The 27,568-nt window shown below is 43.6% G+C and overlaps 1 protein-coding gene across 1 annotated transcript in view; it reads right to left on the bottom strand.

The window, feature by feature from the left end:
- PIK3C2B (phosphatidylinositol-4-phosphate 3-kinase catalytic subunit type 2 beta) overlaps positions 1-27,568 on the bottom strand; it is a 274,534-nt gene that overhangs the window by 94,692 nt on the left and 152,274 nt on the right. The window contains exon 12 of the mRNA XM_068269615.1: positions 11,805-11,927. Within this exon, the coding sequence (XP_068125716.1) occupies positions 11,805-11,927 (123 nt within the window). The remainder of the gene's footprint in view (positions 1-11,804; positions 11,928-27,568) is intronic.

The following is a 27,568-nucleotide window of genomic DNA, read 5'->3' as shown; positions in this document are numbered from 1 at the left end:
CATGGGAAGGCAGCAGAGTAAGATGTGCAGAAACCAGGGAGAGAGTGAACTAGACCAGCAGAATGCAGATAAAGCTGCCATGGTTTGCAGTGTACATTGTGGGTGAAGAAGATAAACACGTAAACAACAAACAGCCAAGGCATTCTGCCAGTAAGGAAATCAGTGATATATTATCATTACACTGCTGGTTCAGGCAATTTGATTTAGCATATACCCAAGTACAGTTCAGTTCCAAGTACAGTACAGTTCAGCGCTGCGTAATATGTTGGCGCTTTCTAAATACAATAAAGTACACTTTTCTTTATAATGGGAGTGAACATATGAGACCTTTGGACTCTTGCTTCACTTGAATCAAAACAGTGTCAAAAATATGCTTAATAAGTTGACAGATATAAAGGGAGATAATATGGACTCGCCCTCTGTTTTTTTCACTTGTGGCCTGTAGATTTTCTACCTCATGTTTTCAATCTCTCATCAGTGTACAGTATGTTAGAATGGCTGCAGGCTCCCTCAGAATATTTGTCCTGTTTCTGGTTGTCATTTTGCTCTGCAGTGCTGCTCACTGCTGTCAGAATAATGGTTCCAATATGCAACAGACTCAGATCTAATAACGTCTTGCAAAATGAACAATTGTTTAACTGCTTGCATATATGCATTAGGTTTAAAGACTGGCCACTCATTCATCTTAGAGCACAAAAATCTGCCTTTGCACCTTTTGCGTACAGAACACAGGCACAGGCAAGATGCACGTAGAGGACAGGATATGTCACCTTTGTATAATTCCTATTGACTGTTGATGGTATGTTATATGAAGATTAGTGATAGAGGAGTCCCCCTTGACTCAGCACTCTCCTTCTCCCCCCATTCCAGAATGTCTCCATCTCTGTAATATCGCCATATGTCACATTTACCAAACCCCACCACCAAACTCCTAGTCCATGCTCTGGTCATCTCCCGTCTGGACAACTGCAATGCCCTCTTGACTTTCCAAGACCAGACTCAGACCCATGCAATCTGTTTTGAACACAGCTGCCAGACTCATTCACTTCTCCCACCGCTCCTCTTCAGCTGCCCCTCTTCACAAGTCCCTTCACTCACTGGCTCCCTGTTCCCCTCAGAATTACATTTAAACTACTCTTCCTAGTACACAAATTAATTCCGCATACCTCCCCCATACATCTCCGATCTCATCCAGAGATACCAGTTCACTCCCTGCCCCCTCATGAGGGGGCTGCCATATAGTGCCGCTCGCCTCTGGACAGGAGGGCGGATGGAAAGCTAGCCACCTCTTTCCTAGAGGACATTGCATGTATAGAGTGAAAATCTAACCGCAGTTAAAAGTGTCCCTTGAGGTTGTTGATTACATCATTAAAAGACAACCAAAGTTGTAATGAAAGAGTGTTCTTTTACTTACCAGGGGCTTCTTCCAGCCCCTGTAGCCTTGTAGGTCCCTTGCTGTCCTCCCGGTCCTCTTTCTTGATCCACTGTGTTGCCCAGTAAAGTTTACGACATAACAAAGTCACGCACTTCTACGCATGTGCTGATCTGGCATCACGGTACCTTGACCTCGCTCCTGAGGCAGGGAGAGTTCTGTGCATAGGTGGTTACAAGTCTTAATGAACCATGAATGCGCAGATCACTCCCAGACATGGGATTGCAATCAAGAGTGTGCAACAGGGACAGTGCATGTGCGTCTTGGCTAAGGGCCACACAGTGGATTAACAAAGGAGCCCGGGAGGGCAGCAAGGGACCTAAAGACTACAGGGGGCTGAAAGAAGCCCCAGGTAAGTAGAAGGACACTCTTTTATTACAACTCAGGTATCCTTTAATAATCCGTTACACACCCCCTATCAACCAGCCACTATTATTATACTATTGTAGTTCCTTCAGGGGAGTGGCTTCTGTTTCTCCATCCCTTTCCATAGAACAGAAGAGGATGCTTGGCAGATAGAGATATAATGTGCCCATCCTGTAGTCACTGCTAAATAGTCACCTGAAATAATCAGTAACTATCATTACTACACCATTTTACAAGAAAGCTTAATTATATGGAGTAGAGCATAATGAACTCTGCACCCCGGTATGTCAAAAACATAATATCCAGTCTTCAAAGGATCTCTGTGACCAATTTGCACATTTCTTCTCAGACAAAGCCTCCGCTATAAGGTCCGCCATCCAACTTACAGCATCTGAGCCTAATATAGCGCCAAAGACCATTAGCAGGGACAACGTAACACCTTGGTCAAACTTCAAAGAAATTGATGAAGAAGTCACATCAAGCATCCTCCTTCACCTCCGCCAAACTACCTGTGACCTGGATCCTGGCCCAACACAGTTCATGTTGAACTGCCCCGACCTGTTTGTACCGGTATTCCTCAAATTGTAAACTTTTCCTTACAATCAGGAATATTTCCTGCTTTACTGAAGGAAGCATTCATCAGGCCTCTCCTCAAAAAACCCTCTCTGGACCCAGATGCAATGACCAGCTACAGACCTGTCTCTAACCTTCCCTTTCTAGGTAAGCTAATTGAAGAAGCTGTATACCTCCAGCTAGAAGCCAAAATCATGCAAACAACGGTTCTGACCCATTCCAGTCTGGCTTCAGGAAACATCACAGCACTGAAACTGTCCTCATCTAAATATGCAACCACTTGCTCATGGCAAGAGACAGAGGAGAGTGCTCGATTCTCATACTGCTAGACCTTTCTGCAGCCTTTAATACAGTTCACCATGACATCTTGATAAGCAGGCTACAGGAATACCGTGGCATTGATGGCATAGTTCTTCAGTGGTTCCAAGCCTTCTTGAGTGGCAGAAACCAAAAAGTGTCCATCGGGCCCTTCCTGTTCACACCTGTACCACTTAAGTATGGGGTGCCCCAGGGCTCAATCCTTTCTCCACTGCTTTTCACAATTTACATGTTACCGCTTGGAAAACTAATCCAAAAACATGGCCTGACATATCACTGCCCTGCTGATGACACCCAACTATATCTTTCCTTCAAGCCTGGTGTGACAGACCCAACTCAAACTATAAACGCCTGTTTAGGTGAACTACAGCAATGGATGAGTGACAACTGGCTGAAACTAAATGCAGACAAAACTGAAGTCCTTCTGATCCGAGGACAGCGCATGACAACAAAACACCTTAACTTGCAGTCTTCACCACTGGGAATAGGAGGCACGGATCTACACAGCTCTGATCATGTGCGTAGCCTGGGAGTTATAATTGATGGGGATTTAAACTTCAGAACTCACATCTCTGCTGTGGTGAAATCATCCTATTTTCACCTGAAGTACATTGCAAAAAATTAAGCACCTCATCCCCCCAGAAGATCTACCAACCTTCATTCATGCCTTCATTACATCCCGACTGGACTACTGCAATGCTCTCTACACTGGCCTTCCAAAAAAGGACTTGTACCGCCTAGAACTGATACAGAATACTGCTGCCAGACTGTTAACCAACAAACCCCGTCACTGCCACATAACGCCAGTCCTGCACTCCCTTCACTGGCTACCTATAAAATGGAGGGTCCTATTCAAGAAGACCGGCCTACTGACATTTAAATCACTCAATAATATGGGCGCTGAATACATGAAAGAAATGTTACAGCTGCGTAGCAATCCCTGCAATCTCAGATCCACAGGCTCCAATAACCTAGTCATACCCAGAGTCCACTTGGAAACTATTGGTCCCAGAGCCCTGTGTCATGCTGCTTCTACATTTTGGAACTCCTCACCCGAGCAGATAAGGACAGCACCATCCCTGGACGTGTTTAAATCCAGACTGAAAACCCACCTGTTCAGTTTGGCATTTGTAGAAATATAACTTTAGTTGTGTGAATACTTCATCCTACTACCAACTACTAAATCTGAGAGAGCCGAAGCGCTTTGAGTCCTATGGGAGAAAAGCACTATAGAAATGTTATTGTATTGTATTATTGTATGATGACCTCATCAGATACCAGAAACTATTCACTGTTCAGCCTGGTAAGCGGATTTGCCTCCTATGTATTGCTCAGTTGGGGAGCTGAGGAAAAAAGGGGTATAAATCAGCAAATGCTGGCTGTGTTGTGTTAATGGCTTTCTGAATATAGGATTAGTTGGAAAGTGTTTTAATATCAGCCTATTACTGGTCACTGAAGGTTGCATGGTGTAAAGACCACATAACCCCCAGCAGTTATGGGCAATTATAAAAGACTGCATTGATTTACAGGAGCCATCTGAGGTCAATTCAAAGGGAGGATGAGAACAATGGGGTTTTGCTTGGAAAAACTTGTCTGAGCTGTGCTCACAAGAATAGAAAACAGTAAGCTTTCATGCCCTACTGCCTTACTTATTCCATGTCGCCTGTTTTCTGAATAACTCCCCTCTGATCTCTAGGGCTCCACATGGCTGCAAGGAATGCTGCTTTACAGTTTGTTATTAGTATTATTTAGTATTTATATAGAGCTGACATCTTCCCGCAGCACTGTACATTATAGTCTTATCGCTAACCGTCCCTCAGAAGTGCTCACAATCTAATCCCTGCCATAGTTATAGGTACAGTATATTGTAGTCTAGAGCCAATTTCAGGAGAAAACCAATTAACTTATCTGTATGGTTTTGGGGTGAGGGAGGAAACCAGAGTTCCCAGAGGAGTTTTTCCACTTTTCTGAATGTAGTTAAATTTCAGCTTTGCAGCCCAACTAAAAGCAACATTTCTGGTCAGTTTTTGGAAAGTGGGGAAGACATTTTCTCTCATGTCCTGTTATGTGAGACTTGTGAGACATGAGTGAAGGAAATTTCCCCAGCGAGGCTACCGTCAGCAAAAAAATTTGAACAGAGGTTTAAACCTATCCTCTATATATTTTTGGTATTTTTATTATAGTCTGTTCTGTGTCTCTGTTTAGGACATTTTATGTCACTTCCTGTTCTTTCACAACCGTAAGAGAAACACAAAGTGATCAAAATTCTCCTCACTGTGAATCCAATAAACAAGGGAGAAGGCACACAACAGGCTTTTCAACTTGCGTTTATCTGCACTTTAGCAAATACACAACATTTTTCAGGGTAACCCGAAGGGTGTTACCCCACAACATGTCGTGTATTTGCTAAAGTTTAGATAAATGCAAGTTGAAAAGCCTGTTGTGTGCCTTCTCCCTTGTTTATTGCATTACTTGAAGTGGATTGGTGACCCACTGGAGGATCGAGCAACGGCGACTCAGGATAACCTAACCTGAGCAGGTTACCGTTGGTTACACTTGTCACTATGAACCCAGACAGCATTTAAAACCCAGCAGTGATTCTACCCTTTCCTTGCTTGATCCAACCGCAGAAAAGAATGTTGGGTTTAGTTAGGCTTTAAAGGGGAACTTCAGCCTAAACAAACATACTGTCATTAAGTTACATTAGTTATGTTAATTAGAATAGATAGGTAATATAATATCTTACCCACCCTGTTTTGAAAGAACAGGCAAATGTTTGTGATTCATGGGGGCTGCCATCTTTGTCATGGGAGCAGCCATCTTTTTGGTTGAAAGGAGGTGACAAGGAGCAGGAGACACAGTTCCAACTGTCCTGTGTCCTGATTACCCCTCCCAGCTCCACACGCTAGGCTTCAAATGTCAAATTCAAAATGTAAAACCCCAAAAAATTGCACCAAAACAGCAGAACGAGAACAACAAAATCAGAAATCCCATCATGCTTTGCACAGCATCAGGGGAAAAAAGCCTGGGCAGTTTTCTTCTGTGCAGCTAAAAATGAAGCTTGTATAAGAGAAACAAAGTTCTGATGCTGTGAAACTGTTAAAGAAACACCAAGCCTTTTCAGTGCTGCTGGGTCGATTTTTAGTCCGGAGGTTCACTTTAAGCTTATCTGGCTCAAGGTTCTTCTCCACTTCATGGGTTCCGATCCCATTTTCAGAACGCATGAATTTGGCCAATTGCACCGTCAAAGAAAAATTGCAGTGTGCCGTTTCCACTGCGGTCACCACTAAGCGCTTGGACTTTTCTCTTAATGCAAACACAGCGCCTGCTGCATTTTTCTGTCATTGTGTGTGGGTTTAAGTCAATAAAAGCCCCCCCAAAATTGCATACCAAACACGATGCTATACGATTTTCTTGTGATTTCTCTGTTTAAAGGAATCACACCAGACATTTGCAGACCAGTTGCACCATTAAAAAAAATGCTCCTGTTGAATATTTTTGCTAGGCATAATCATGTTATCTCCCGGTAGAAATAATTTCATATGCCTGCTATATTTTCTTAGATTAGTGTATTAGGTTTAGGGGGAGATAATAACCAAGGAAAGCCAAATTTTGTAGGAGGAGGTCAAGATAGCTCATTTGATAGCGCTCTAATGACAGCTGATCTAAAAGCTTCCTTATCTAACCTTTTCTAAAAAATAGGAAGAAACTGCAGTTTAGTAGCAGGAATAGCCTTGCGCAGGCCGAATCTTTTTTTTTTTTTTTTTTTGCCTGTTAATATTACAATGTTTTCTTTTCCCTCCATTAATAGCAATACCTGAATTGTCATTGGTGCAAGGTAAGAGGAGAGAAGCCATGTGAACACAGGTACAGAACAATGGGGGTGGTGCTTACTAGCTCAGCAAATAGAGGTCATCAGTACTGCAGTATCTCAGGTATGTTTCCCAATGCAATTATGGACAGTATTATTTTAAAAGATAAGATATTGTTACTATAGTAACTGTGCTATGTGTTGGACTGTTGTCTTTATTCAGATTTAGTTCTAAATTAATTTAGACACAAAATTACAGCACATCATCATTACCTTGTTCAGAAATAGCTGCTCTTCAAATGTCAGGACTAACAGGGTTAACCTCCCTGGACATCAGACAAAAGTTAAATCCTGCATAGACTACAGGGAATACTCTTCCCTTCTGATCTGTTTATCAGTTCAGCTTCTCAGCTTCGATATCATGAAGGATTCAGCAGCGGAAAGGCTCACATCCTCCCAGGACACAAACATTCCACCTCAGTAGCGGCAGCAGCTGCAGATTCGCTTCTTTTCCACCTCACCTCTTCAATCCCCCTGCAAACAAATTTCAGTGCATTTTTTCCTATTCACCCTCACAGGGCTCCTATTCTTCTTTCCCAGATGGTCTATTTTGCTTCCAGTTTCCTCTTTCGTCTCTCAATCCAACAGGCCAACACTTTCTAAATTTAGTTTGCCATATGCCGGCCCTTGCTCTCTGGGAGGGAGCAGGACTCAGACTGACTCAATGCCCTGGCAAGCTATTTTGGGGAGAACAGCTGAGATGAAAGACCCCAGGGAGACAGAAAGCTAAGGAAGAAGGCATCTACACCCTGCTCTTCTCAGAGGAGGATACAAATCTTCATGTACTGTACTCTGCCTTTTTTCCAGCACAGATTTTACACATTCATTCCAGTAACTATGTGTTGGCACTGCTTAAAATGCATTTTCCTTTATACGTTCAGAGAAAATGATCTTTCTACGGAAAAATTCCTTCCCCAACAGGTTTACTGTTCACCAGTGCTTAGAACTACAGCCATCTGGAATGATATACTGCTTTTCAGCAATGGGGTTACCAGTGGCATAGCTAGAAAGCCATTGCTTCACTACAAATATTACAATGGGCCCTGCCAAACATTGCATGGAACCCCAACATAGTTCCAACAATAGCCACGGAGTGAGAGGTGTAAACTAAAGAGGGGCAGTTTCTTAATTCAAAGTGCATACAGAGGTTTTCATTACTACTGTAACATCGATGAGGAGCTAATGCTGAGGTTAATGTAAGACTATAGGTGAGCCCTTTGGTGGTCCAGGATGCTGATGTAATTGCATCTTCCATTAATATGCCACTTTTGGGGGGTACTGTCCGATATCAGCACTGAAAGTAAGGATGTATATATGGGGTATTAGCCCTAAACATTCACTAATCCTATCCTTTTCACTGACCACACCAAATTTAAGACTGTTTTATAAAAACCGAAGATAATTGCAGTTCCATGGTACAAGAAAAAAAATTGCATCACTGCACAATAGTATGCCTAACCCTTCAAATCTTTTTAGTGCTGACGGTAGAGCTTTTTTTGATCCACTGCAAGCAACTTTGCTGTTCTGGTTCTCCGTAACTTAAGGATGCCCTGCTTGGATAACCATGACAGTGATTGTCATGCCAATATTAATATTCATATCATACTATCATTGTTCAGTCTCACTTGTTGTTGTGAATAACAGTCCCAGTTGGGCTCAAAATATACCAACTACTATTCTACTATTATATTGTATGGTTCTTGCTCTCAAATATTAAGTGTGAGTTGAGAACAGAGGTGCTGCTAAGGTTTTTCATGGTCCTAAGCGGCACAGCTTCAGAGACCATAATAATAGGTAGCCAAAAGTGTCCCATCCTCCCCCTCAATAGGTAGCCCTTCAGTATAGGTAGGTAGCCAAAGGTGCAAACCTCACCCCCATAATATAGGTAGCCACCCCCGGTATAGGGATCTAAAAGGTGTCCCCCCAGTATTGGTAGCCACCCCAATACTTGTAGCCAAAGTTGTGCCCCCGTATAGGAATATGGTGTCAGTGGGGGTATGTAGCTTCCTGCTTCCCCAGCAAGTCTAACACTCACAAGCCTGCAGATCAGCAGTGTCCAAAGAGATCACACAGTAAACGTGCAGCACACTACAAATGCAGAAAATGAGCATTGACTTCACTGCAACATCTGAAGTGTACTCTGTGGTCATTGCGCCACTCTTCCCTATGTTTACATTGCCACTGATTCAAGGTCTGTGTGTGGGTAATAGGGAGGCAGCGTTGGCCACACAAGTCACAGACAGTGTATCTGTAATCCTCAGCGCTGCTGTGACAATCACTACTGCTGCTGTAGCCTGCAATCACCCAGTGCTCAATTGGTACACAGTGGCCACCAACAAAGGATAAACCACAGGCCAGGCTCCGTAGGTTTAACAGAAGGGAGTTGCACTTTTTATTTCACATGTATTGAGGGTCCAGTATGCATGGACCCACAATGTAAGTGACTTGTTTTTAATTATTACAGACTGTGAAATAAAAAGTGTAACTCCCTGCTGTCAAATCTACTGGCCTGTGGTTTGTCCTTTGGTGGTGGCCACTGTGTACCAATTGAGCACTGAGTGATTGCAGGCTACAGTAGCAGGAGTGATTGTCACAGCAGCGCTGAGGATTACAGATGCATTGTTGGCAGTTCCACCGTGGATTGGAAATAACCTCTGGCAGCTGGTTTTCTTGTGAAGTGCTCGATTTACGTTGTTTTCATTTAAGTCACAGACAGGGCAGCCTTGGCAGCCCCCTGCTGTGGGCAAGGCCCTAAGTAGCCGCTTGGTTAACCTGAGCCCCTGGTTGTTGCTGGCCTTGACCACTGCTTGTTGACTGTACATTGGGAGGTGTATGGCAACAACATCACTATATGGGCTATGGTTGTGGCACATAAGCATTCCCAACATTATAATGGGTGTCAACTCCAGCAATGTCAAAAGGAAGTCAAGAAACACTGAGATTTCGAAGAGTTCATTTTGCAATTCTGGGAAGCTGTTTTGACCAGTAAAGTATTTATAGGATTTTTTTTTTTTAATATATAGCATTTTGTAAAATTATTTTCCGGTATAGAAGTAGCTGTAATGCAGTGAGACCACATGCTGACAGTTTACTATGCAGCAGAAGAGCAACTGTGTGACAAGAATCTGTTATTAAAGTACAAAAACAAACCTGTTCCTGTTCACTGAACTGTACAAATGCAGAACTGAAAATAATGTGTGTAGGGCCTATTTATAAACATTTAAAATGCAAGACTGCCTGATTTGATCTATTTTTACAACTCCCATCTATTTGATAAACTCTATTTCAGTGCTTCCAATTCAGGCTTTGGTTTAGTGTAGTCTTCTTAAAACAAAGCAGACGTCATTTCCAGCACAAAAAGTCCACAAAGTAAGGCCTGCAAGTGATTACGATTCAGATTCCGCTTTTTAATCAGTTTTTACATCCGATTCAGATTCCGATTTGCAGTTTGCTCCCTGCACACTGCAAATCGGAATCTGAATCGGATGTAAAAACTGATTAAAAAGGGGAATCTGAATCGGAATCACTTGCAGTGTGCAAGAGGCCTAATGGAGTAAGCCTTATTTCAGGGATTTAAATCGTAAGTGGTTGTTATGATCTGTACTGTGTCTTGACAAAGGGGACTCTGTGATGACCCAAAACGATTGTTGGCTTAATAGTCAGATGATGCATTTGGTGTTGGAACAATAGAACTCATTTCCTGAATTGGGGTGTGCAGACCTTTCTTAATTATATTGATTTCCGCTGGCTACCTATCCTGCACCCTCCACTTATAACCATCGGTGTGTGATTCTTTAAATATTCATTGAACACATTTGCTCTTCTGAATCAGCATCCTAGTTTAGAATTCACCTGCTCCAGTGGTGGTGGTTATGATCTGTACTGCGCCTTGATAAAGGGGACCCTGCAAGGCCCATTTATTACACAACAGTCGTAAAGTTGCATCAGTAGCCTAGCTTTGCATTTTGGCTTCAGAATAGCCATAATGCTCTGCCAGTTTGACATGATGTACAAATAAACTGATCTGAATGATGTTTCAGTAAACAATTCTGTTTCTGCATATATCTGTGGTTCATATGCATAGATCCAGTACAGTGTTACTTTAATAAGTCAACAAGATGGGTGTGTGAAAGAACGGAAGAAAAACCAGCACTTCGCGGCTGAAGGAAACTTGCACCCCTCTTGTAAATATGACTGGTTTGATCTTTCTATTCCTCTGGTTGCGGTGTAGCGTGCACAGGCCTGGTGAACAGATCCTTGATATGCAATGATGGGAGAGAAATGGCCTGCACAGCTTGCAACAATGTTTATTGAACAGTGAGAAAGGGTGGCACATACATCAATGCAGGGTAAAGCAGCAAGGTTACAGAAAGTGGGTTCCGGGATCGACTGGCTGGCTAGACAGCCGTTTCACGCTCCTGGTGGTTGTTCATGGTGCAGTCAAACTACTATTTGAAACAGTGACATTTGTCTGTGCTATGAACACGCGCTAGGACCACAAAGTGGCCGTCAAGCCAGTCTAAAGAGAGAAAGAGAAGAACCGAGAGCCCAATATGGTGTAGTATGTCAAGGCAAATGGATAATTAGAACGAGTATAAATTGAATACTCACAAACCAGGGTTACCTCCAGGTAACCACTGTATAGGCAGGTGAGGAGATTAGCCTGTCCCCACTCAGGATTAAGAAGTCGCTCTCTGTAGGCTTGAAGACAAGACGGGGTATCCCCCTCCACCAAAGGTGGATACAAAAGTGTTATAATAGAGAACAGAGGCGCCAAAAAGGATAAAAATAGTATTTAAAAGTTTTAAAATTTTGCTTAGGAGGCAGTGGTGGACTTACCTCCCATAAGCAGACACAACAAACTGTGTATTCACAAACGGGATATTTATTGGTATACTCCAAAAATATTTTTGGAGTATACCAATAAATATCCCGTTTGTGAATACACAGTTTGTTGTGTCTGCTTATGGGAGGTAAGTCCACCACTGCCTCCTAAGCAAAATTTTAAAACTTTTAAATACTGTTTCCGTCAAGCCAGTCTGTCAGTCCCGGCACCCACAACCTTGCCGTTTTACTCTGCATTGATATAAGTGCCTCTCTTTCTCACTGTTCACTAATAATTTTTACAAGCTGTACTGGCCATCTCTCTCCCAACATTTCACTTTAATAAGAAGTTCCTTAAATCTCTATCTAAACAAGAAAAACATTCTAATAAACAAATTCACAGGACAAAACACAGCTTACATCTGGTCCCATAGAATGAGATGGAAGAGGTACTTGTAGACATGGATCTTGCGGGTCTGTAGAGGACTGCACAGCTCTTTCCCACCATGACTCAGAGAACAGGACACATAGAAATCTTCATAACTGCAAAGACATTCAAAAGATAAATACATGACGATGCAGAAAAGGATCAGGGGGTCAAACAAAATCCTTTTGATCTTGTCTTTGATACACCAGTATTTCCAAATAATATTTTGTGTCCACCAAGTATATGGCTGCATAAAGGAAACCCAAGGTGAGAGACATGTGGAGGCTGACCTATTTGTTTACCTTTTAAAGCAAACCTGAACTGAAAATAAACTTATGAGATAATTAATTGTATGTGTAGTACAAATAAGAAATAGAACATTAATAGAAAAGAAAAGAGTCTCATATAAAAATAAAGACTTTTTCATACTGTATTAATGGAGAAGTACTTTAATAATGTGCCTGTTATCCCAATAAAAACTTTTTGAAATAAAAAAAACTTTTTTCTTTGCTACTAATGTTTTATTCATTATCCATACTACACATACAATTCATACAATTCATTATAAAAGTTTCGTTTTTTTTGCTTCAGGTTTGCCCGAGGCGGATCATCAGGGACGTAGCAATAGCCATAGCAGCCATAGCAACTGCTATGGGGCCCTGCAGAAAAAAGGGGCCCAGATGGTACCTAGTGTGTTCACTATTAACTTTGCTTGGTTGCTCCATCCTCTAATTTGTCTCAGTGCTCATGGACTATACACAGTGTTGATTGCATGAGAATGTAAAGAGGCCAATCAACTCATATCCATAGGGTGCGACCAGATATTATTGCTCAAGAGTGCCTAGATATGATGACCCAACAAAAATGTTGCTATGGGGCCCCATAACGTCTAGCTACGCCACTGTGGATCATATATACAATATAGGACACAGACGCATGTTCTCTGCCCAGTGACATGCCTCTGTGTCCTCTGGTGACATTGCCAGCCCCCCCTCCTCTCTGCTGTGCCCAATGAAAAATTAGCGACAACCTGCTTGTCGCTAGCCTCGGTTTATCTGCCATTTGTCAATCTTCCTGCTCTCCCCGCCTCCCTTGCATTGCCCCCCTTGCATCGATACACTACCTCGCTCCCCGCATCCCGCAGATTGCTCCCCGCCTCCATTACTTCTTCCCCCACCTCCTCCAATCACCAACTAAGCCGAGACCCAGGAAGTACTTGTGGGTTGTGGACATCTTGGATTCATCTGCTGATGATTGTAGGCTGCGGAGGACGAACAGAGTGATGGAGAATGGCGCAAAACGGCTCGTTAGGATCTGGAAGAAAAGCTGGATTGGGTAGTATGTTTTTTTTGTATTTTGTGATGCCGCCTCGGGTCCGCTTTAAACAATGCAAATTGGCTGGCTGTCCTGCTGAGCCACTGCCTCTAATACTTTAAAGAACAAGTCACGCCCATGCTAACCTAGAAATAAAAAACACATATATAAGTAGATAAATACTAGTTCTTGACAGTATTGCACTGTCCACGTTATGGTTCCTGTGAATTTTATAAAGGAAAAGCAGAAAATCCTTTTCTAGACAGTTTCCATATTGGTTACCTTTGACCTCCTGACATTCTTTCCTCCCTCACTCTTTTTTTTCTCCTCTTGCTAATTGTGTATTCGTTACCCGCCCTCCTCCCAGAGTCTTCAGACACTTTAATCCCACTTCAAGCAAACACATGTTTCTGACTGAAGTCTGACAAGATTAGCTGCATGCTTGTTACAGGTTTGTGTTTCATACACTACTGACCAGAAAGATCAGCAGAACTGCCAAGCAACTGGTATTGTTTTAAAAATAAATAAATATGGCTTCCTCTTCTCACCTTGGATTCCTTTTATACATTTATTTTAAAATGCACTTTTTATTAGATTTTATTACTTCAATAATTCTTCCACAGTAACTAAACAAGGAAGTCTAAATGTAGAATTTAGCAAAATGACTTTAGTGAAAAGCAAACCCTTGAATACATCAAGAAGAAACAATAGATTCAGACTCCCACTTCATATTTCTCGTTCACTACAGGTAAATCTGTCTTCCACAGCTGCTGGTCGTGTGCTCCAGAGGACAATTAGCCAGTGCAGGTTCTGGTAAAAATTGGGGGGTCTGCATAGATAGCCACTGGTCTCTTCCACAGTGATTTAACAATGACCATGGAAGTACCATCAATCACTTGCACTTTGTCTGGGCATAGATGTACAATTTTACACTAAGAAATAAGATAAGGTAAAGCAACATAAGAAACTTCAGTGAAAGTGCTTTACTTGAGAGCCTATGGAGAGGAGCTCAAGTGCTTCTCACCTAATATGGAATAACACTTACTTAACACTATTTTTAAGTCTGTGTCAAGAGTAGTCCGAAAAATAGAGTAAGCAGAATTTCACAGTTGGTGTGTAAAACCCAGTTTTAAAAAAAAAATCTTGGCTCCTCTCTGAACACTTTATGTATGGGTGATGATGGGATTAATAAAAATGTTGACTATGTTGGAAGTGTACCTCAGGAACTCCACTGCAGACAAGAAAGAGGACTAAGCTCCCCTCACAATCTTAGTTGTAGACGTACTATTTAAATTTCACACCTATGACTCTTTTCACTAGATCTTTGGAATATTTAATTGTTCAGTACCTCTCTTCTTTGTGAAGTCAATACAGCATGAGGAATGTTTGATCTCTCTGTACGATTCAAGAGTAAACAATTTTCTGTTAGGGGAACTGCAGAGGCAAGAATAATCTTTTAACACCTGGAGCAATTTCAGATCTAAATTAGGAACATCAATTCTGCATGAGAAATAATTTGCAGAATTGCCCAAAAAATAAAATAAAGCAGCGACAATACATTCTTGCAGCTGTGGCCAGCAAGGTAGGAAGATACTGTGCACTTGCAGAATGTTATTTAGGTATTTACAACATTGCAGAAATGGCAACCAGTAGAGGCAAGTTAAGCTCAAGTTTGCTTTAAGATGTAGAGATGTTTGGCATTCAGAGAGGAGGTCATGAGATCTCTGGTGTTCCTAACACTTGAGTTATCCCAGAGAACACTTGTCATCAATGCAGCTGAGGGTGTTGGCTACAGCATACCAACGAGCTAGGAAAAGGATGCTTTCAGTCCTAGTAAGGCTGTGATTTCAGTCTCATGCAGACACCAGCAGTGAGAAGTTCTCTTTTTCCAATAAACTCCGATCACCAGGATTTAATATTTTAAAAAAGATACTGTTGGGACCTGAATTACTAAGACATCACCAGGGATCTCCAAACACCTCATACTTGATTCACTGCAACCTGGACACAGATTGATTAACGGATTCTAGACAGAGCTGCTCAGGCCCCCAAGGCTTCGTTGCCACTGAAGCCACATGTGGATTTGGAAGTGGAATCTCAGCCTATTAAAATCAATAGCATCTACAGAAATATCTCCAATGCAGGCTTTCTAAACCGTAGGGTTCCTTGAGTACTCTGCAGGGGTCCCCTGTTATTTTCACCTATTGTAGGAGGAAGTATGATAGTGCACACTATAATAGCGGGTACTGTAAAAAGAAACACTAAATTGGAGGTCAGAATCATACTGAGCTAATTATTAAAATAATACAGATATAGTACTAACCTCTGGACACCTGTATATATCATGGGTGTTTGGTGCAACAGTATTTACTTTGAGTAATCCACCTGATGAGCAGGTGGTACTTGGCAGTGTGGGCAACACTGCTCTTTTGAGAAGCACGAGAACCTTCCAGCAGCCTGAGATCTTCCAAGGGGTGGAGTCTCAGGCTGAAGGTAGGAAGGACCAGTGAGTGAGTGACACCTGAAGGTGGATGTCACTAGCTGATCTGGAGAGAGATAGATCTGGAGAGAGATAGCTCTCAAGGTCGGGCAAGCCAGGACGGCAACACACAGACAGACAAAGTACAAAGACAGAAGGCTGATTCGGTATCCAAGGCAGGCAGGGTTGGCAACGGATGATCAGATATGCGTGCGGAGAGGTAGTCAGGAAAGCAATAGGTCATAACAGATATCAAACAATGCCTAGTCTTGGGTGTGAGGTCTGTGGTCTCTACACCCTGGAACTAGTCTGATGTATAACAGAATAATACACAAGTTCCCTAATCTTGGGTGTGAGGTCCGTGGTCTCAACACCCTGGAACTAGTCTGAAGTATAACACAATAATAACACAGTAGTAATCTGGCTCAGTGTGAATTCCCAGGTCCTCCTGGTTCAAACACACTGTTGGATCTGACTAAGGTCTGAGTGCTTCCACGTAGTGTTCGCAATGGCAGACAACTTGCGACTGTCCAGCAGTAACTATATATAGAGTAGCGCTCTCTGGCGCCACCCCTGAGTGATAGACCAATAGCCACTTGCTCTGAGGTCAGCTGACCAGCCTGGTCAGCTGATCCCCCCTTGGCCGTCATACAAGTTCTGCCTCTCAGTGCGCGCGCGCGTATTCCTGAATCTGTGTGAACTAACAGACCCAGCCACACCAGACGCATGCTGCTGCGTACAAACCGCCGCACTGGACGCGGAACCAGCCGCCTTGCTATCAGTACACATGTCGGCTTTTCCGCGTTCTCTCACAGTACCAGACACATGCTTCTGCGTGCAAACCACCGTGCTGGACGCGGAATTAGCCGCCTTGCTGTCAGCACACGTGGCAGCTTTTCCGCGTTCTCTCACAGTACCCCCCCCCCCCTGAGGAGTGGACTCCGGACACTTCCCACCAGGCTTTCCAGGATGCAAGTTATGGAATTCCTTCTTTAATTCCTCTGCGTGCATACGACAATCTGGCACCCAAGTTCTTTCCTCTATGCCATTCCCCTTCCAGTGAACCAAATACTGCATGGAGTTCTGCACAAGCTGTGAGTCCAGAATCCTTTCAATTTCATACTCAGGTTGGTCACCAACCAACACAGGGGGAGGGGTGAAGCGGAATCCACGTGCACTGCCGGCTTGAGCAAGGACACATGAAATGATCTCACGCCTCGCATGCTGGTAGGGAGATCAATGGCATAAGTGACATTATTGATCTTTCTGCTCACTGGAAAGGGACCCACAAATCTGGGACCCAACTTGGGTGACAGTTGCTTTAGAGCCAAATGTCGTGTGGACACCCAGACCAAATCTCCTGGAAGAAATTCCCATTCTATGGAACGTCTCCTGTCAGCCTGTTTCTTCTGGTTCTGAAAAGCCCTCCCCAGATTTCTTTTAACCATTCCCCAAATCTGTTTTAAAGACCTCTGCCAAATCTCCAGGGCTGGAAACGGAGTAGAAGCCACTGGCAATGGGGTGAACTTAGGTAATTTTCCCGTCACCACCTGAAATGGGGAAAATCCTGAAGAGGAACTTTTCAGGTTGTTGTGTGCAAATTCTGCAAACGGCAAAAATTTGACCCAGTCGGTTTGTGCATCTGCAACATAACATCTCAGAAACTGTTCCAGAGACTGATTGACTCTTTCGGTCTGGCCATTGGTCTGTGGGTGGTAGCCTGATGAAAAAGAAAGCTCCATGTCTAACTGATGGCAGAATGCTCTCCAAAACTTGGATACAAATTGAACTCCCCGATCTGACACTGCTGGATGAAGAGATCAGCCAATTCCTGGGCCGAGGGGAGTCCTTTCAGGGGGACAAAATGGGCCATCTTACTGAATCGATCGACTACCACTCAAATGACCGTCATGCCCTCAGACCTGGGGAGTTCGCCCACAAAATCCATGGACAAATGGGTCCACGGCTCACTCGGAACTGGCAAAGGCTGCAATGTTCCAACAGGTGCCTGACGGGAGGGTTTGCTCCTAGCACATACTGCACATTCTCTTACATACTCCTTACAGTCTGTTGCCAATGACGGCCACCAAGCACATCTAGCAATGAGATCCTGAGTTCTGGTGGCCCCAGGATGCCCAGCATTCTTGGGGGAATGAAACAGCTGCAACAGCTGTAGGCGAAAAGGCAACGGTACAAACATGACCCCCTCAGGCTTCCCCTCTGGAACATCTTGTTGGAACGGACTTAAAGTGACAGTCCAGTCTTTCCAGGTCTCAGTGGCTGCCAGGACAACTTTCTAAGGGACAATGGTCTCTGGGTCTGAGGGCTGTGCTGTCTCGGGCTCAAAACACCTGGATAAGGCATCAGCCTTGATGTTCTTACTACCAGGGGTATACGTGATTACAAATCTGAATCTTGAGAAAAATAACAACCACCGGGCTTGTCGGGGGCTAAGTCTCTTAGCGCCCTCAATGTACTCCAAATTCTTGTGGTCAGTGTAAACAGTAATGGTATGTTCTGCCCCTTCTAGCCAATGTCGCCATTCCTCAAAGGCCAATTTGATGGCTAGAAGTTCCCTATTGCCTATATCGTAGTTTTTCTCTGCGGGTGAAAACCTACAGGAAAAATAGGCACAAGGATGCAGTTTTCCCTGCAAACCGGAATGCTGAGACAGCACAGCCCCTACCCCTACCTCTGAGGCATCTACCTCCACAATAAAGGGAAAGGTGACGTCAACATGTCTCAGTATGGGTGCAGAACAGAACAATTTCTTCAGAGTGGAGAAAGCAACATGGGCCTCTGGGGACCAGTGGGGAGCATCTGCCCCTTTCTTGGTGAGAGGTGAAATCACCGTAGAGTACCCGTTTATGAACCTCCTGTAGTAGTTGGCAAACCCCAGGAACCTCTGGAGAGCTTTCAGTCCTACAGGTTGGGGCCACTCCAAGACAGCTGAAACCTTTCCAGGGTCCATAGAGAGGCCAGAGGTCGAGATTATGTACCTCAGAAAGGCGACAGAGGTCACTTCGAAAATGCACTTTTCCAACTTAGCATACAACATTTTTTGTCTTAACTTCCGTAACACAAACCCAACATGTTTCCTGTGTTCTGAGAGGTTGGATGAGAAAATTAGTATGTCGTCTAAGTACACTAAGACGAATTTGCCCAATACCTCTCTGAAGACCTCGTTAATCAGCTCTTGGAAGACGGCCGGGACGTTACACAACCCGAAGGGCATCACTAGGTACTCGTAATGCCAGTCAGGTGTGTTAAAGGCCGTCTTCCATTCATCACCGTCCCTGACACGCACAAGGTTGTATGCACCCCTTAAATCCAGCTTCGAGAAAATCTTAGCATTGGTGACTTGGGTAAACAAATCGTCTATTAAGGGCAGAGGATAGCGATTTTTTTACTGTGATTTTATTTAAGCCCCGATAATCAATGCATGGACGGAGGCCTCCATCCTTTTTCACAAAAAATAATCCTGCCCCTGCTGGTGACCGAGAGGGACGAATAAAGCCTTTAGCTAAATTTTCTCGGATGTATTCTTGCATAGCTAATTTCTCTGGCCCAGATAAATTATAGAGATGACCTCTATAGGGCATACAACCAGACCTGAGATCAATGGGACAATCAAAAGGACGATGCGGAGGAAGTTTATCTGCTGACTTGGGACAAAACACATCCGGAAATTCTGAATACTGGTCTGGCAACCCCTCCATGTGAATCTTGGTTTTACCCAATGTTACCTTCACTAGACAATGATGATAACAATGGGTAGACCAGCTCGTTAGCTGACCTGAAGCCCAATTGATCTGAGGATGTAACCATGGCATACCAAGAATGATCGTGGAGGTTGTCATCCGCAAGACCAGAAACTGTAGATTCTCTCTGGGTTACACCCCCACCGTAACCCTTAACTCCGTGGTCTCTACACCCTGGAACTAGTCTGATGTATAACAGAATAATACACAAGTTCCCTAATCTTGGGTGTGAGGTCCGTGGTCTCTACACCCTGGAACTAGTCTGATGTATAACAGAATGATACACAAGTTTCCTAATCTTGGTTGTGAGGTCCGTGGTCTCAACACCCTGGAACTAGTCTGAAGTATAACACAATAATAACACAGTAGTAATCTGGCTCAGTGTGAATTCCCAGGTCCTCCTGGTTCAAACACACTGTTGGATCTGACTAAGGTCTGAGTGCTTCCACGTAGTGTTCGCAACGGCAGACAACTTGCGACTGTCCAGCAGTAACTATATATAGAGTAGCGCTCTCTGGCGCCACCCCTGAGTGATAGACCAATAGCCACTTGCTCTGAGGTCAGCTGACCAGCCTGGTCAGCTGATCCCCCCTTGGCCGTCATACAAGTTCTGCCTCTCAGCACGCGCGTATTCCTGAATCTGTGTGAACTAACAGACCCAGCCACACCAGACGCATGCTGCTGCGTACAAACCGACGCACTGGACGCGGAACCAGCCGCCTTGCTGTCAGCACACGCGGCGGCTTTTCCGCATTCTCTCACAGTATTACAGTAAAATCTCGACTGGGGTTCTGACTCTTCATACTCTACAAAATAAAAGGGTTTATTTGCTGCAGTCTCTGTTCTCGCAGGAATGATCTACTCATTCTTGTCAGGACAAGGAGTGAGCAAAATTCTACTAAACTGGGGACACAGACTGCTATAAAGAAGTAGTCCACCCAATTTTACACTCTCCAGAACTAAGCTGTCTTTCCTGGAGTCAGGCTTAAATAAATATGGTTTGCTTTCAGACAATTTTATGCTCCTAGATTGTGGATTAACTGACCGATGATTATTTATAGATAAAACGTATTATTTAACGTATTATTTCAATGTAAACAGGAATGGGCAACCACACCCATTACGTTTCTACTGAGGAGTGTGAAAGTGTGGCAACACTTGGATTTACATATTCTTCTTGTGATACAGAATACAAAACTTGATTCCAATATTGGCTCAAACAAGGTGTAAACATATCATACGAGGAAAACCGCCACAGCCACGCAAACTCCTCACAGGAGTGTATAAATCAGTGCCACTGAACTAACTGAAGTTTACACTGTCATCAATAAACACAGTTAAATATTATGGTGCTGTGCTTCACATACAGTCCTCTCCAAACACAGGCGTGTGGAATCCCACTGTGACTGACATGCTGAGACCTCTGAGGTACAAAGGTCAAACACACTTAGTTGCCCAAAAACAATGGTCAGCACTGTTCAGCGGCTTCACACGGCAGGCTTTTGTGTACCTGCTGCTTCACATGTACAGCAAAGCATGGAAACCCCCTGTATCTGCTATAGGTTCTGCTGCAGGTTTCCTGCATTAAAGGGAACCTAAACTGCGAAAGGATCTGGATTCGTCCTTTTAAAATAACACCAGTTGCCTGACTCTCCTGCTGATCCTGTGTCTCTAATACTTTCAGCCACAGCCCCTGAACAAGCATGCAGATCAGGTCCTCTGACTGAAGTCAGACTGGATTAGCTGCATGCTTGTTTCAGGTGTGTGATTCAGCCTCTGCTGTAGCTAAAGAGATCAGCCGGAATGCCAGGCAACTGGTATTGTTTAAAAGTAAACATCCATATCCCTCTCAGTTTAGGTTCCCTTTAAATGAAATAACCATAGATAGTGTAAATATTGCTTAGAAAACCTGTGCTTGCAAACCAGTAACAAATACATAGAAGATGAGCCACTTAGGGATGCAATGTGGGCTGGGTGATGAGGATCTCAAGTGACTTTAGCAGGAAAATTATACAAGGATCAATCGAAAAAAAAAAAAAAATAACACATGTAATATTGCTACAAATCCCAATCATCTATTACTAAACAAAGGTCAGTGCTAACTTTATTCCACTTCGCATTTATTATACAAAACAACATTTATATCGCACTTTTCTCCTGACGGACTCAAAGCAGTTGAGCTGCAGTCACTAGGGTGCGCTCAGTAGGCAGTAGCAGTATTAGGGAGTCTCTAGACCAAGCACTCCTTACTGAATAGGTGCTGGCTTAATGAACAGGTCATGGGCAGAGCCCTTAACCGTTACACTTATTAGATAATTAATAGGCACTGTGGCCTGAAATCCTTGCTCCAACAGAGCACCTGCTGGAGTAGACAGTAAATTAAACCTCTTTTGCTAGGATCCTGCTTTTGTACAGCTAGAATTCTCCATGCACACTATGCTTTTTTCGTATGCATTTTATGTACACTATCTTACATCCATTTCTTAAATTATTATTATTATTTAGTATTTATATAGCGCTGACATCTTTCACAGCGCTGTACAGAGTATATAGTCTTGTCACTTAACTGTCCCTTAGAGGGGCTCACAATGTAATCCATACCATAGTCATATGTCTATGTATATATCGTGTAGTGTATTTTCCAGACTTCAAGTGAGTGTGCCTAGCATTTCAGTGGTACTGTTCACATCACATACAGCCTGGATATATACACTTAATCTAATAATTTACCTGCCCCTGCATCCTCCTGTGTCCGTTGTACCTGGCGCGCAAGTGTGGCACACAGGTGGACTTCGGACAGCAGACGTGGGCATGTGTGCGTGGGTCACGGCTGTACACGCATTGCAGGGAGGGGGTGGTTTCAGCAATGCACGTCAGATAGCGGCTGCACGGCGACCATTAGCGGGCCTTTTTTACTTATATACTCATATCACACACATAGGAGCAAAATATGATCTTAAGGGGGTATTCTGAGGACCACCACTGTGATTGTGATGAGCTGTCTTGCCTAGAGGGCCCACTTATTGACTCTGAGTTGTATTATAGTCCCACCCTCTTCCGTGGCACTGATATGCATCTGATGAAGCAACCTGTGAGCTGTGAAACATGCGTTAGACTGGAATAAGCAAGGAGGAATGAATTGAAAATTGACTAACTATAACTGGAACCTGTAGCCCATTTTTTATTGACGTAAGAATCATGAATCTTGAATCATGTCCAAAAATGTTTGATTAGTGTATACAAATACTACTTCCCGAGGCAAAAAAATATGTATGCATATAGAACTGGCCCCCGCAGAGACCAGGACCTGTGACATACCAGCAATGAATGCCAATGCCATAAAAATGCAGTGGCTGGATATGGCCCTGGCCAATGAGTAAGACTGAAGTCTGGCATAAGGGTGGCCAGGAAAGTAAAGTTTACTGCTATTATTTTAAAGAAGGCCCCTTTCAAATGGGAGGCTGAAGGCAATGAAAAATATTTTTAAAAAGTTGTACACCGTGTTAATTATTTCAGAGAAGATTCAGAGTTTAAAACGTTTATGGCTGATGGGAAAAAATTGTGTATGCGGATTGATCTAAAACATCTACCTGATGGTAGGAGCTCAAATTAAGTGTTTTCTGGGTGAGTGTTGAGCTCAGTTCACATTAGCGTGAACAGCGGACCGAAAGAGGAATGGATACTGCACAAACGGAACGGATGTAAACGGTTCCAATGTTAACCAATGGAACGGTTCACATCCGTCCACTCCAAAGTATCTGTTCCACTGGATGGAACGCAATTTTGCTGGATGGAACGCAATTTTACTGCAGCACCTATTTTTCCAGACCGTTGAGCCCAGTGGACTGGAAATGGAATATGAAACCCCGCATTGGGGGCAATGGGAGAACGGAAGGTTTCTTCTGAGGGCTAGTCCACTGGGGATGGGTGTCTGGGGGGACGCTCAATTGGGGGTGTTGGTCTGGGGGGATGCTCCACTAGGGGTGGGGGTCTGCAGGGGCGTAAGTGAGAGCGGGCAGGTGAGGGAGGGTTTCTTACCAGGCTTCCGTCTCTTCCCCTATTGTCCCACGTCACGTCATGTGACTACCAAACTTCCGGGTTGAAGGAGGAAGTGTGGTAGTCATGTGACACCACGTGAGACACAAGGAGGAAGACAGAAGCCTGGTAAGTTAACCCTGCTTCACCCACCCACTCAGGTGCACGGATCGAAGTGAAAACTGATTCGATCGACCAGTGATCAGATACGTTTTTACGGATCCTTTAGCCAGTGTGAACGAAGTCTTACAGATCCGGTGAAGCGGGAACCAAATCTGCATTACCCGATCAGTTTGGCTTTAAAATGCAATGTGAACTGAGCCTAAGCCTTGATAATCATTTTGGCCCTTCTCATACAGGGAGTCTTATACTAGAGTTCGAGTGATGGTAGTTTTGTGCCGATAATGACCTCTGCTGTTTTTACAACCCACTGCAGGGCTTCTCTATTGGCCTTGGTGCAGCTGTTGTACTAGGCCATCATGCAGTTTGTGAATCAATAGAAATTAACCAGCAGCTTCTGAGGAAGGTTAGCGCTTCTTAGCTTTCTCAAAAAGTAGGGGTGTTGCTGTGCTTTGCTGATTACAGCTTAAGTGTCGTCAGCCCAGGACAGGAAGTCCTCTGTGATGGTGACTCCCAGAACTTAATGCTGGAAACTTTCCACAGCATCTGCCTTGATCATTATCGGTATGTGATTGGTCTTTTTGGTGGTCCTAAATGCCAGAATAACCTATTTAGACTTATTTGTATTTAACAACAAGTTGTTAATGTCACACTATGCAGTCAGATTCCTAACTTCTTCCCTGTATGCGACTTTGTTGTCTGATAAGCCCAATGACAGTTGTATCGTCTGAAAATTTAAGAATTATGCTTGATTTTTGGATAGGTTGACAGTAATAGGGGAAAAGTGCGTAGAGGAGAGGACTTAATACACAGCCCTGTGGGGTAAGTGTGGAGGACATGAGCTTTCCTAACCTGGCAGTTTGAAGGCAATTTGCTAAAAAGTCCAATAACCTGTTACATATGGACTGAGCAAGACCTAGTACATAGAGTTTGTTGATCAGCTATCTAGGTACGATATATATATATTCCCGCCCCCCCCCCCCTTCCGGGAGATATGTTACTGTGGACAGAGCACTGTGTTTATTCTTATGGAGCATTCGGGATTGTCAGAGCTTAATTACATGCCAGGTGCACTGATCGGTTAGTACCACTGTCCCTGTCCTTATCAGTGCATTGCATCTATCTGCATAGGGAAAGCTGTGATGGATATTGTTGATTCCCCCTTTATTATTACAGTGCTCTGTATAGAAGGTGTTTTCTCACGCACAATTTCAAGCTCCATCTCTGGCAACACTGTGTTTGGCACTTGCACTTCTTGATAGCCCATTAAGTTTTGAATATACCCGATAAAAGTTTTGCAATACAACGTGTGCTTCTAGTCTCTGGACATTGGTGGGTTTTTTTTGAAGATCATGATAAAAACATACACAGGAGGTAAGGGTCCGCCGCACAGTGTATATTTGACTGAAGGCAGAATACCCCTTTATGAGTTTTCTGTTCTCACATTACAGAAATATGAAACCTCTGCCTGAATCGGCATGATCTTTGAACATGCGGTTTGATTTAATTTTATGTAATGTACAAACAACATGAATTCCAACATGTTTACTGAAGCTGGCAATCCTCATAAATCATCGCTCAGCTCTGCAGTATGCTACACAACAGGTAGCATTCATTTACTCTTCCAAAAGGGAAAAGTAAAGAGATTAGAAAACAATCATAGCTAAACCACGAGGGCCTTAAGAATAAATAAACAGATAAAGAAAAAGAGGTATGTGAAAAAAAAAAATAGATCCCGTGCTCAGTTGCATGCAACACATCCACACCCCTTCCAAACATATTCACAAGGCAGGTTGTAACAGATTTATTAAAAGGGAGGGGCACCTGTGTAAAGAGGAATATCAAAGGTCACACTTGCCCTGTTCCTCCAGCCTCCGCATCTTCCCACAGCAAAGCAGGGAAACTGAAAAGCATCTTAAACAAAGGGGATCCCCCACCACTAGCACAAGGCCCTGATGCAGCAGCTTAGCACCAGGACTGACCATCTGTCACTTTACTGGGGATGCTGGGGAGGGGGAGAGGAATGTAGTGAAGAGGAAGAAACTGAGGAAGATTTCTCAAAAGTGCTACCAATAAGAAATACAAGAGATGCATAATGAGGCAGAATTAAATGTAAACACAAACACTTCAAAATTTCCCCACTGCTGCTCAGAAATAACACTGTGTCAAAATAAAACACAGCCCTTTATTCCAAGTGCCACGCTTTCTCGGATGTAAGACAAACGTTTGCAGAAGTTATGAAGTGAGCTTTCCTGGGCTACAGGAATGTGAGCTGCAAAGTGAAATCATTCCATAAATAAGACTTATTTTTCCTTATTAAATGTGATCTTGGCTCTATCACAATGCAGTGGCTTGGAGCTGCTGCCCACTCACTGAATGTGGAATATTCAGAATTCCAGCAGTCATTATCAGAAAGGAGCAGCTGAGAGGGAACCACTCCCTATTTATCTCCCTGCCCTAATCACATAAGAGAGAGAGCAACTGTCCAAGTGCAGAGGGAGTGGAGACATCTGTTGTCTTCATCACACCACTGGAGCTAGCAATCCGCTGGGACAGGATTGCCCAAGAGGAGAAAACAAAAGAGAAGTGACAGCAGTGGAGGTCAACACATCAAGCATGCTTCATTAATAAAGCAGTAAACAGAGCTATGCTGGTGAGAACTGGGAGCTCTCTGCAATGATTTTGAAGTGTGCATCATAGGCAAGCTTTGCATGTGTTTTAACTACACTTTACCTTGAAAACAATGCAAAAAAAAAAAAAAAAAAAAAAAAATTCACCAGAATGCACTGCATTACATTAACATGCCTTTTTTCCATTCACATTTCTTGCCCAAGAATATACATTCCAGGGCATAATGATTCATTTCAAATGCACTGTTGAGGCAACATACAATACTCAATTATAGATGGGAAACTGAAGAAAATTCAGCACTCTGCATTTGCAATCAGATTTCCAGCACTTTTTTTCTGTGTTCATTCGCAGCATATTTAATTAGAAAGCGCAGGGAAAAAAAACAACCTGCTGTGTGATTTAAATGCGAATGAATGCAAGCGACGTATGATGCCTGAGCGGGCCATTTACTACATTTTGTGTGTGCGGCCAAACGCTCACTATTCTACTATGAGTGCTCCCTGCCTTAAACGGAAGCAGAAAATGTGGGCACCACCACAGACCACAATATCAGTTGTGGCAATAGTGGCACCCAATGGACAGTTTGCACAGGATATACCTGAAGCACCGGGGCAGAGGAGGAACTGATAGCGACGGAGATTTCAGTGCAGATAGCGGCGGCAATGGCAAGTTATTGGGTGCTAGTGTTAGGGCTAGTTCACGCTGGGCGATTTTTCAGCGTTTTGCTGATCACCGGCAATCAGCAAAATGCTGCTGTTGCTAATGCAAGTCAATGGTAGTGTTCACACTGTAGCGATCGGCAGTGATTAGCGATTTGCTGATGGTGCATGCAGCATTTTTGAAGTGATTGCATTTCATAGAATCACAAAACGCAATCACTCCTAAATCGCTTTCCTATACAGTGAAAAAACAGCTTCTTGCTGATCGCCGGCGATCAACAAAACGCTACCAAAGCGCCCAGTGTGAACTAGCCCTTAGCAGTAGGTGTGTGTGTGAGCGCATATGATTGGGGAGAGGGGTGGGGGTTAGAGTTTTTAGTGTTAGGATTAGGTAGGGATTGGTTATTGTTAGGAATAGGTAGAGTGAGCAAGGTTAGGTAAAGTGTTGGTGGATAGAGTTGGGCCGAACCTCCGATTTTAGGTTCGCGAACCGGGTTCGCGAACTTCCGCGGAAGGTTCGGTTCGCGTTAAAGTTCGCGAACCGCAATAGACTTCAATGGGGATGCGAACTTTGAAAAAAAAAATAATTATGCTGGCCACAAAAGTGATGGAAAAGATGTTTCAAGGGGTCTAACACCTGGAGGGGGGCATGGCGGAGTGGGATACACGCCAAAAGTCCCCGGGAAAAATCTGGATTTGACGAAAAGCAGCGTTTTAAGGGCAGAAATCACATTGAATGCTAAATGACAGGCCTAAAG

This window comes from Hyperolius riggenbachi, chromosome 2 (assembly GCF_040937935.1).
Source record: "Hyperolius riggenbachi isolate aHypRig1 chromosome 2, aHypRig1.pri, whole genome shotgun sequence".
NCBI lineage: Eukaryota > Metazoa > Chordata > Amphibia > Anura > Hyperoliidae > Hyperolius > Hyperolius riggenbachi.
This window is presented reverse-complemented; position numbering and strand designations above follow the sequence as displayed.